General features: G+C 31.8%; 1 protein-coding gene across 1 annotated transcript in view; it reads left to right on the forward strand.

Annotated features, from left to right (window-relative positions):
- LOC112458719 (protein sprint-like) overlaps positions 1-12,740 on the forward strand; it is a gene marked incomplete at its 5' end in the record, with an annotated part of 33,016 nt that extends 20,276 nt beyond the window's left edge. The window contains 8 exons of the mRNA XM_025022478.1: positions 137-312; positions 608-709; positions 1,026-1,606; positions 1,983-2,631; positions 3,028-3,507; positions 7,845-7,995; positions 8,314-8,549; positions 11,627-12,740. Of these exons, the coding sequence (XP_024878246.1) occupies positions 137-312; positions 608-709; positions 1,026-1,606; positions 1,983-2,631; positions 3,028-3,507; positions 7,845-7,995; positions 8,314-8,549; positions 11,627-11,673 (2,422 nt within the window). The remainder of the gene's footprint in view (positions 1-136; positions 313-607; positions 710-1,025; positions 1,607-1,982; positions 2,632-3,027; positions 3,508-7,844; positions 7,996-8,313; positions 8,550-11,626) is intronic.
- Between the last annotated feature and the right edge of the window lie 301 nt (positions 12,741-13,041).

Consider the following 13,041-nt stretch of genomic DNA (forward strand, 5'->3'; position numbering starts at 1 on the left):
CACACACACACACACACACACACACAAAGTTGTTATAAATTAATTATTTAATTAATTTATCAATTATCCTAATGTTACATGTAATGCTAGTATAGAATTATTAACTCAAGCCATAATATTTTTATTTGGCAAACAGTGACGAACTGCCAGTGCAATTGATTTTACCGAAAGCGATGCGAGAAGCGAAAAATAGGCAGCAATTGTCGTCGCTGGCGTTGCTGGGCCAAGAGTTTTGGCGATATCCAATGGCGAATCCGAAGCCACCGGAAAGCAGCAGCAGCAATACTTCTAGTCTGAGCAGTTTCCATGGGGGTGAGTGTTTCTTAATATTTTCTTCGCGTAAATAATTTTAAAATAAATTATAGATATAAGTAAATAAATTTAACGAGACAAAAAAATTACAAATTAATTTAAAATTACAAATTACAAATTACAAAATAATTTTCTGATAATTATGATTTTTAAAAGGCTTATTATAAAATAAATGCTTATTACTTTTATTTATTTATTACATTTGTGTTAGAGACTTATATTCAAAGTTTAATAACTTACATAGCTAAACAAAAATAATTAACAGATATATTTATAGAAAAATCTTTTTTTGCAGGTAACAATAACCACCACATTAACAATAATAATAACATGGATAATACGCCAATCACGGAGAGTATAGTGCTTAATCTGGCCCCAATATCATCCTACAATACACGTAAGACATTAATATTCTATTTTTTATTTTCACAACACATTTTCTTGTTCATTATGTTAGTGATTTTTACTAAAATATTTATTTTTTAATCGGAATTATATGGCTCACTGTCAGTCCTTTCCTAATAGGTTTTTTATCTGAAATTTTTTTAAAGTAGATTATTACTTTTTTTTAATTCTAAATTTAGCATTGTCTCCCACTTATATTTGAAGTTATCATAGTTTCTGAAAATCAGAGTCAAGACAATATCCTTCAAAAAATAATCCCAAAATTGTCTAAAAAATAATCTATTGTTTAAATTTATATTTGTGTGCAGACACTCCCTCTCCGACAAATACCGTTAACGCGAACACCTCAACTTTTGCGTCGTCGTTGCCGCGTCAGCCACGTCCAACTCCGCCGAACACTCTCAATCTGACAACTTTTAACGAACCTCTGAATGATACCAAAAGGGACCGGATCTCGTCACCGACTGACAAACTCTCTCACAAACTGATCTCGCCGAATCTCGTGCAAAGCGTGCGATGTCCCTCGCCGGTGGTCCACAACGTGGAAAACAACGTTTTGAGTCCTGTTCAGGATATGAGAAATTTCGACGCTCTAAAGAATAGTCTGTATACGCCAAAATTAACGACGATCGAGTTTACCAAGAGCTCGGGGAAGTTCGCGTCCGTCTCGAGTTTCCATCAGAACAACCTGTCGTACACCACGTCTCCAGAATTGCCGGATAATAGGAATATCATCGCTGAAAATCAAGGAACTAGGCAAAGTGTGAAGACGCCGCCACCGCCGCCGCCAAGATGGGCCAAGCCCGGCATCAATCAGAATCAGAATAATTTTACTGTGACTACGACGGTGACGTTTAACGTGAACCAAGGCAACGTGAATACTTCACAGGTAAAATTGAAAAAAGTGTTGTTTTTCAAACTTTTATAATTACAAAAATAATTTTTAATAAATTTTAAATTTACATAATTATAATATAATATTTATAAAAATATAATAAATTTTTATAATACACGTAATATTTTTTATGTTTATTTATATTATTATTTTATTTTATATTTTATAATAAATTTTGAGTTTTTAATGTAATTAATTTTCTTATTATTCTAACTTTATAGACACATCTATTTTATAACGCATCATGTCTTATGTTGATTATTGTTATTGTTATGTGAAGTAATTTAATTAATAACTAAAAAATTACAAATCATTTCTCTTTGCTGCCATTGAAATAATTACAACCTCCTTTCTCTCTGTTTGCCAACAGCAAAACACACCGTCGGATCCTAGTACATCGCTGCTGAGTCCTCAATCTACTAAATCTTTCAATTCCAACTTTTCCATCAAATCGCCTCTTTCGCCCACCACTCCGATTGTATCCCCCACGTCAAAGCTGATCCCAAAGACACCCAACGTGCTCTCCCCAAATACTCCTTCTAGCACCAGTAAATCAAAAAGGCGGCGCGATCGCGAGAAAAACTCACGGAAAAACTCCCAACACTATCAGGAATCGGACATCTTGGAATCGTATTATCGCAGCTCGCCGGCCGATAAAATTTCCGATTACGAAGACATCTGGAACACGACTGACCAATCGACACAGTCGACCTGGAACGAAGGGTTGAAAGATAACAGGGTCACCTGCACTCTGCAAGATTGCGCGAGAAATTCTAATGACCGTCTGATGAGTCCCAGAGAATCCGAAAAGAGTCTTGTCAATGAAAGATCGCCAGCGGGAGAACAGATGGCTCTGAAGAACGACAGGTTTATTCCAAAAAACGACAAAATGCAATACAAAGAAATGATGAGTCCGGAATTTAGTAGTTTTAAGCCTGTTCCGGAGATGAAGAGTCCTGACCAGAGCTCGCCGGAGGAGACTGGTATGGGGAAGAGGCCCGATCTGCTATCTAGAGTTTGTAAGGGTTTATTAGATTGTTATATAAAAAACTATTCTATAAAACAGTAACTTAATATTAAAGTTAAGAAAAAGAGCTTATAATCACACAGAAATATAAATGTTATTAATTGGAGATTATTTTATAATTAAAGATTATTAAAACAATTAGAAATTTATTTTAATTTTTTAATTATAATATTCTTGTAACTTTATTAATAAAAAAAATAACAGATATTGTGAAAATAACGAATATTATATTGAATATAAAGTTAATGTTTCTTTTGATCATTAGTTTCTAATTTATAGTGATTTCTACTTTCTTTTTTTTATTATTAAATTTTTTAAGATTAAAATTAAAAAAGAGTCTTTAGAGATTTTTCAAAGAGATTTTGAGATTTAGAAATTTTTTTCGTAGGCAGTGCCAACTCGTTGAACAGCCCCAACACGGTGACGCCCCCGAGAAACAAATTGGGCCTTGTTTTGGCGAAGTCGGAGAGCAACAGTCCCCGGACCTCCGAATCTAAACAGAGCAGTCCCTTCTACGCAGAACCGGCCGATGCCATTGTTCAAAATGCCATTATAATCCCGAGAAGACGAGCAACCAAAAATAATCCGGCGTTGAACAAGTACCGACACAGCGAACCAGGTTGGTTACAAACTCCGACGGGGAATGCCAATCAATTGCATCCTATTGATTGCTGGGAAGAGCCCTCCGAAGAGACGGAGGAAAAAACGCCATTAATCTCGTCGTCAGTCGACAACCTAGCGAAAAGATTGGTTCAAGCTAAGGAGACGAAGAAGATTCCTCGGGCGAAGCCCGTTCAACCACCAAAGATCAAGACCAAAGTGTTTAATGACACTTCTTGGGCGGTAGATTCTAGTTGGGAGTTTATCGGTACGTTCTACACATATTGTAGAAAATATAGATTACTCGAAAAATTATTTTTTAAAACATGTTATAAATTACATTAAACACCGGCGATCAAAGGAATAAAATACTATAATTAAATATTTATAAACAATTATATATTTTATTTATTCTATAAAAATGACTTTAATAGTACTTATTTTAGGAAAAATATATAAGGCATTCTTTGCCAAATCGGTCGGTCGCCGACCTTGATTTTGTTCTTAATTTTTTATTTTAATCATGTAACTGAAATAAGTATCTCTGATTTTTTCAAATTTTTATCTCAAGGCGACTGAGATATAGATATTCAAAGTTTTGAAATCCATCTTCTCCAGAAAATATTCAAATAGCTGTAACTTTACTTCTATTTATCGGATCGTTAAAAAATCGGTCATGAAATTAATCGGAAAAAAATGTACTTTTTGAAAAAAAATGCTTCAGAATTGTATGTTTTAGTTTTCACAGTTAATTTTACGTTCAAAAACTAAAAGTTTTGTTTTCAAAATGTATGTTATTCTTTATTTTTATACAAAAATTGTTGCGTCAGTTATCAACATTTTAAGTTTGGTTCAATGATGGGAATCTTTTTTTTCAATTTTGTTAGAATTTTGAAAAATTATAAAAATATTTTTTTCCCGACTTTAGTCTATAATATTGTATATTGCAAACTGTTTGGAAGATATCGTTATTTTGTTTTTTAAATTTATAGATTAGATAAATTATAGTCTAAGATCCCGACCTACATCGACCTTCACCCATCTGTTTTCCTAATAAAAGGTATTTTTTATCAAACCTAATGAATAAACAAACAAATTGCAGATGGGTTGCCTAATTAAATCAGCTCAAGGCTACCCTTAATTAAAAATAATTTAATTAATTTCTTTTTATTTCTACATTCATTTGTATTCTCAAAACATTCAATACCAATCGAAAGTACAAAGAATAAGTAGAAAGGAAAAGTTAGGTTGCCTATCTTTTACTGCTCCCTATTACCGGGTTGCCAGATATAAACAGGTGAGTTGGTATTACTAATTTACACTCATCTGTTTTCTTTAATTAAACTATACAAAAATTAAAGATAATTTTATTGCGAACACAGTGGTATTAGGTTGCCTAAGCAAAATCGATCAAGACTTGCGGTTGCCGCGCTTTAAAATAGTACAGGAAAATTAGGATTTTTCTGCGGAATAAATCGCATGTAGCTAAATTTTTGCATGGACCTTTATTTCGTCGTTAAAAACAATATGTGAAAAGTCCCCATCGATGTGACCCCTGCTAAAAATTTTACAGAGGGTCAAAGGTAAAGAAAAACAGTTTTTCGCGAATATTTCTTTATTCATTAGTCCTACGGCAAAAATAGTTATTACAAAATTTGTAGCTTATAAAATTCTCTACAAAAAATGTTGTATAAGTTTTTTTGTACAAGCAATACTTTTCACGTAATAAATTTTGCAAGATATGCGCTGCGCGGTAAATTTACGGAGCGCGCTGACAGACGTCAAATAAATTGAAGCGTCGCACGCGCGCACTAAAAAGCATTAAAAAGCTGAAAGTTTCTGCTTTTCAACGATTCTTTGATCATTTCTGTACGATGATTCGTTCAAAAGATATGACATTTTTAGTGCGCGCGTGCGACGCTTCAATTTATTTGATGTCTATCAGCGCGCTCCGTAAATGTACCGCGCAGCGCATATCTTGCAAAATTTCACATCGATGGGGACTTTTCACATATTGTTTTTAACGACGAAATAAAGGTCCATGCAAAAATTTAGCTACATGCGAATTATTCCGCAGAAAAATCCTAATTTTCCTGTACTATTTTAAAGCGCGGCAACCGCAAGTCTTGATCGATTTTGCTTAGGCAACCTAATACCACTGTGTTCGCAATAAAATTATCTTTATTTTTTGTATAGTTCAATTAAAGAAAACAGATGAGTGTAAATTAGTAATACCAACTCACCTGTTTATAAGTGGCAACCCGGTAATAGGGAGCAGTAAAAGATAGGCAACCAAACTTTTTCTTTCTACTTATTCTTTGTACTTTCGATTGGTATTGAATGTTTTGAGAAAACAAATAAGTGTAAAAATAAAAAAAAATTAATTAAATTATTTTTAATTAAGGGTAGCCTTGAGCTGATTTAATTAAGCAACCCATCTGCGATTTGTTTGTTTATTCATTAGGTTTGATAAAAAATACCTTTTATTAGAAAAACAGCTGGGTGAAGGTCGATGTAGGTCGGGATCTTGTACTATTAGGTTTGCTGAATGTAGTGTAACAACATAATTTATTACTGTAATGATAAAATAGGATTAATCAATTTTTAGATAAGTGAATAAAAACACTCGTGTAATATGGTTTTATGTGAACGCTTATCGGGATTTACGTTTCTCTTTTTAGTTAGATTTAAGACAATTATTACAAAAAATTTCAAAAATTTTTATAAATCTCTGATACTCTTTTTAGAGTTCGAAAATCGTTTTATTAGTGAAGTACTTGAGAAATAATGCAATGAATTTTTTGAATACTAGGTACACATAATTTACTTTTGCAAATTGAGTTTCAAGTTTACTTTTCACAGTCTCATATCGCTCCTTTAGAGAAAATTTTAAAAAGAAACGTAAATCCCGATAAACGTTTACATAAAACCATTACATGAGTGTTTTTCATTTACTTATCTAAAAATTGATTAATATTTTATCATTACAGTAATAAATAATGTTGTTGTATACTCGCCAGCAAACTTTATTTATTTAATCTATAAATTAAAAAAACAGAATAACGATACTTTCCAAACAATTTACAGTTTATTATAGATTAAAATCGAGAAAGAAAAATTAAAAATTAAAAAAAAAATTAAAAAAAAAAGATTTTTATTATCGGACCGGACTTAAGGTATTCCTTTCATGACACCAAAGTCTTAAGAATTAACTGATTTTTTGGTACGAGAAAGTTAAAATGCATATCTTTACGCCAGAAAAAAAATAAACCACATTACCGAACATATAAAGAAGAATTATGATTTTGAAAATTCGATATTTTATATGTGATGTTATCGAAAAAGTCTATTTTCCACATTTCAATGTAATAATTTGTTTATCAAATATCTTAAGATATTAAATATTAACTGCGCTCCATATTCGCTAAACTCTATACTTTCGATAGTGCCGATAAAAATACAGTCACCGAATATTTAAACAAAATATTTATGTTAAAAGTTGACTTGAAATGTGGTTTATAGATGAATATTTTTAATGGCGACTTTCAAGGAATTATTTGGCAACGCTGCAAGCTGTGCGCTCATGTCACACTTCAGTTCATCACGTACGGTTTATTATCAACTTTTATTTTCACAAATTGTCCCTTATTTTTGCCCACATTACTCCTCACTTTATGTTTCTTATCACTCATTATTATTATAAAATCTCTCTTTGATAAAAAGAAAATGTCACAATATTCTTTGATTAATGAAATTGACACTTACATTGACACTTTTGTTATCAACTTCACATTTTACAATCGGCGCCCTGAAAAGCGCAACGTTGCCATATTGTTCTGATAGTAAAATTTACCAAAAAATAAAAAATTTCTAAATACACATAATATTTTCACTTTTTTATAATTAAACATAATAATCAATTATAACTTGATTTTTTATAAGTTTAATGCAATATACAAGAGTTTGCTGAGGCCCTGCTTAAGCGCCTACAAAATACGTTCCTCCGTGAAAGGAATACCTTAAAATGTTGGTAATTGACGCAAGAATTTTTGTGAATTTTTGTATAAAAATAAAAAATAACATACCTACATTTTAAAAATCGGACTTTTAATTTTTAAATGTAAAATTAACTGTGAAAACTCAAACATAGCATTCTGAAATATTTTTCTTCAAAAAGTACATTTCTTTCCGATTAAATTCTGATTATATGACTAATAATTTTTTAACGATCCGATAAATAGAAGTCAAGTTACAGCTATTTGAACATTTTTCGGAGAAGATGGATTTTAAAACTTTAAATATCTTTATCTCAAATATGACTATTAAGATAAAAATTTAAAAAAAAATCAGGGATACTTATTTCAGTTGATTGTAATAAAAAATTAAGAGCAAAATCGAAAGGGGTCAGGGCCGGCGATTTGGCAGAGTGCCCCATATGTATATCATATTTATATAAAGAGATCTATTTATTAATGGCTAAGCTTGGAGATTAAGAAAAATTTTTAGAACATCAAATATCTGTTAAAAATTTTATTAAAATATTATTCTTAGTATAAAAACTGAAATACTGAATACGCTATAACAATTTTTAATTATATCGGATAGGCAATGAAGCTGAAGAGCCAGATTGCGAACCGGACTATGACTGTGATGCTGATTATGATGGCGACAATGTCGCTAGAAAATTTCCCAGTGACGAGGAATGCAATAGAAACATTCGGAATACCTTGACTGTTCAAAATATCATCTTACAACGGTAAGTTTTCTAACGTGAACGAAATCGCAAATAATTTTATGACAACTTTGTATAAAGACATTAGATACATTTTTGAAAAGATTTTTTTGCATTAAAACTTTACTCTTTCCCGTTATATACCCAATAACAGGTAATTTCTTGTTCAAATCTTAGAAAGCACTTATCGTGTGATTTTAACTCTTTATATCTAAATTATAATATAACGATGAAAGACAAAAATTATCCGATTAAAACTTTTCTAAATAGTTTGCTAAACTAACAAGAAATGTTCATGTGTAATCGAGAATGTTGAACTCAATGTTTCAAATCTTCTTACAGGCACCCGGAACTGCTGAAGCCGCCAGATATGTGTGAGTCGTTATACAGCGACCGGAACTCGTCGTATGACAACGTAGAAAAGCGGAATGTGGAGCGCGAGGATACCCCGGACTCGCGGAAAGATCGCACGTACGATCCTTCAGAGTGGGAAACCATGCTGGATACAGACGCGGAGAGTGATGTGGAAAGAATCAAACGAAACAAGAGTTTTAAGGAACGACTGGATCCTCTCTTGTGTAAGTTTTATCTTTTTTATTCTTAAATTGACTGGGTATAAAAATTTTAAAGAATATATTTAATGTGTGCACTCAGAGAAAAAATCATAGTGATATAGCAACTATATAAGTAACAACTATACAAGATGCATTCATAGAATTATTATTAAATGAACTATATTTTGTAGTTATTGCAATTAAATTGGTTAAAATAATTATTTATTAATTCTCTTAACCATCAATTTAGTTGTAATAACTATACAAAATATTTCATTTAAGTATGTACAATAATTCTATGAATACAACTTGCATAATTGTCACCTATATAGTTGCCATCACTACACTGTTGGAAAATTTGTGTTAAATACAACATAAATCGGATGTCCCAAACGGTCCACTCAAATTCCTGTGTTAATTTAACATAATATGGATGTGTTAAATGGTAACACCGATACTATGTTAAAATATTTCAACAGAAAGGAAATGTAATTCTGATCGTAATTTGAGGTTAATTATGTGTACAATTAACATAACTTTTATATTGAAGTTAAGATTGTAAGATAAAATCAAACACTCTTTTTCTGTAAATTTTTATTCCTACTTCCGTTATAGAGTAAAATCAACATTCTTTTTCTGTATTAACACATTTAATAAATACGTTCAAATTGTGTTACTTTAACATATTTCTTAAATTATTTTAATAATTTTACATTTTTAATTTGTTAAGTTCAACAGCACATGTTAAATCTACACATGTATATATGTTGATTATTTTACACAAAAATTTTAATAAGGACTTTTTTTAACAAAACTACGAAAATTTTCCAACAGTGTATGATTTATTCTCTGAGTGTGTGTATATCCGTGCGTACGCATTAATTTATAAATTATATTTATTTGTGAATAATAGAATAACATTTGTTTACATTAAGTTTAAATGTAATAATTTATATTAAATTACTATGTTTAATAGTAATATTAGTAATTTACATTATTTAAATTATTAATATACATTAACGTAAAGTTTAATAATCTTCAAAGAAAATTTGCCCTTCTTAAGGGGATCCTATAGCGAAGGCCGAACTTCCTCGACGTCGGTAATGTCAACATTTCTAATCCTGTTTTCTATGTTATATATCTATGTCTGTCCTTTTCTAACCAGAGGCATCTGTCTTTGTTCGATTGCTGCGCCATCTCTCGCTACACGCAATACTGCTTATCCTGCCAACCTAAATGTGCTTTTGCCTAATAAAACTTCATTTTACGGAATCTTTTTTTCTAGACGTTGAATCTTAGTTTTATTTACACGATATTGTTCCTACATGTTGTCCCTACGTCGCCTTGGTGTCATTATATGTATATAAACTGCAGTAATTTTGTTATTGTCGTCAGATGACAGTTGTATGTGCCCAAATTAGTAAAATTTTTCATTTTTTTTCGTTCCTGATATGAAATTGTACAACGCGATGTAGATTTTTGTGCGTACTTTAATTCTAGACCAAAAACTTGCAATTCTGTAAAGCCAATTCAAAAATTCCTTAAAATAAAAAAATGTCGGTAACTACTGCCACTATAGGATCCCCTTAAGAGATACTCTTATTCATTATTCCTCGAGACTATCTAAATTATACTCGGTATAATATTGCATCTTTGAATCGTGGAAATGCATTTAGATATAAGAATTGTTATTGTTATTTTGGTATAAAAAAGAAGGGAAAAGAGCGAAGAGATCGAAGAAAAGCGAAATGAATAGAAAACTGAAGAGACAGAAAGTATAACTTAACTATTGCGGTTATACTTAAGGGGATGCTGGAGCCGTCTGTTTTACCGGCATTTTTTGTCGGCACGTAGCGTCGTATTAATTTGACAGAATTAAAAATCCTTCTCCAAAATTGCAGTACATACATTAATGATTCGGGGGAACTCTGATTTTATATAGAAAACGAGAAAAAATTACGGAAGTACAGATTTCCTTATCCTACTTTTACCCCAATATGGCGTCTCGAGTTGCGGCGAGCTGTCAGCTCGTCACAAGATGTATTTCATATAAGAGATATACCATTGGTACGAACGCGAAAACAAGTTCTCTTGAATTGCACAACAAGAAAAACATCGATAAACCCTCCAAATCAAGATTTGGAAGCGTAATATAAAAGTATAATGTCGACGTGCATCGTGCGTATGTGTGCGTGCAATGTAGCGTGCTATCCTTGTCTATGTATATCTTTGTCTATACAAGGACAGATATAGTTCGCCGGTCTTCTTTACCGACGCCGATCGAGTTCGGCTACGGCTCCAGCATCCCCTTAAATAACAATGAGATACCGATGAGATTATCTCGTTATTTACCGATTGTGGCTGATTGATTGGTTGTAAATAAAAGAAGAGCTCGGCATTTCTTGTCGCTAAAATGCAGCAGCGACACCAGCTTCTAGCGTTTCTTCCTGCTACCTTTGACAGTGACGCTCGGTCAGTCGTTAACCGGTCGACCATCTGATCGCAGTGTTTGAAGTGATGGGTATCCTTTGTAGCTGCGCTACGTCGCACTTTCCGCATTTAAAATAAGATGGATACTTAGACGTTGGAGAGAAAAAGAGGAAAGGTGATAAGTACAGCTACAAAGGACAAACTTAATGTCAAGTATCTTCGTGAGTGATGATTGATTGTAAATCTATTAGTGCTTCCTTGACCTTGTTGAACTCGGAGTTGGTTTATGTTTAGCTTTTATTATACAAAGCGTAGAACTTTGCAAAAAATCTGCATTGAAATATTAATACTATTGAAGTCGAGAAGGAAAAGGAAACTTTAATTAAATTTAAAGAATCTTTGGTTTAATCTTGAGCTTTTTCGCGATGTAAGAGTTCTTAAAATTCTTTGAAATATTTGAGATAATTAAATTTTAAACTCAAAATTTTTTAAAGATGGAAGAAAACACTTTATATTTGATTGATTAACTCATACTTTCTTTGATAGTTTATGCCTATTTTCTATTATGTTGCTATCTTTAAAGAATCTTAATTATTTATCCAAGTTTTAGGAATGCTTGGATTTCTTTGGATTATCTGAAAAATACTTTATCTGAACCGATTAAATTCCAGTTCCAGAACCAGAAAAAACTGAAGAAATTGCAGACATTAATTTGTAAAAAAAAAGTTGATTTATGAGAAAAGTTGAGAGCTTTCAAGTGGATCATATCAGAAGGAGATAATCTCATGATGGAGAAAAACAGAGTCCAAAAATCTGTCCTATGCCACGATATTCATCTAATTCTAAGACAGTCTACGATAAAGCTCATAAAAGTGTGTCCACGTGCTAGCAAACGCGACAACAATTGTAATATGATAATTTGTGACGTCCAAAGAAATTTAGAACATACATAACTACATTAGACAAATAACTGTAAACAACAACATTGATGGAGTAAGTTTAAAAGTAAAGCGTAAAATGAAATGGATCGGCACCTTGAAGAAATCATTCGACAAGAGCCTTCTCGCACGCTGACAACTTACATCTAAAAGGAAAGCGCGATATATATGTTCGTTCCACGCTCGCGAGTGCGATAAGAAGTCGTTAAACCCGATAACGATTATTTGTACACGTAATTGCCGTCTTAATCTTTAGCACTGCAGACATTTGTTGTCACAAAAAAGGAAAATTACTTAAATCTCGTGATAGTTGAATGTATTCAAATTATTCCTATTTAGTGTCTTTATTTAATTTATTTTTAATTTACAATTTATTTACTTTGAGTATATCTTATTCGAATTTGCTAAAATGAGATAAATAAATATCACAATACGTATAATTAATGCTGATATTGGTGAATTAAAATTGCTGGAGAAATTCCAAAGGGACTTTTCTGTGATTTTCGCTTTCTATAGCAAATATATTTCTTTAGTTACACAAAGTAGGAATACTTTGAAAAAAGAGAAATAGTATACTAGTTGTACAATATACTATTATGTGGAATATACTGACCTTTTATCTGTCATACAAATCGATAGCACAATTTTAATTGCATTTCACATGGACGAGATGGATGGAGAATGGATGATGATTAATTGTTCGCTGGAGGAGGCTAGTCGCTTGGAAATGGAAATGAAACGCGAACTGAAGTTCTCTGTTAAGAAACTCTTGCAGAGAATTATAAACTGTATCCAACGTTTTCTGAAGATGAGCGTAAACATTTTTGAATGTAATTAATAATTAGCAATAATTAATACAGTTAAATGCGGACTTTGTTGTTTTTAAATATATTTTAAATGTTTGTTTATAAATGTTAAATTTAATTTATAATTTTTGATTGGAAAATGTCTAAATTGATTTTTAGAAATATTTATAATCTTTAATTACCAATTGTTGAAAAAGTAGGTATATCACATTTATTTGGGAGGGTCCCGTTTGCCTACAAAACGATTGCCTACAGGTTCGTTTGCACACACCCATTGCACACAATCCCGATAGCACACATTTCAAATTGCCTACAGAGCGATTGCCTACAGGCATTATTGCG

Source organism: Temnothorax curvispinosus, unplaced genomic scaffold (assembly GCF_003070985.1).
Source record: "Temnothorax curvispinosus isolate PA1 unplaced genomic scaffold, ASM307098v1 QBEX01009157.1, whole genome shotgun sequence".
Lineage (NCBI taxonomy): Eukaryota > Metazoa > Arthropoda > Insecta > Hymenoptera > Formicidae > Temnothorax > Temnothorax curvispinosus.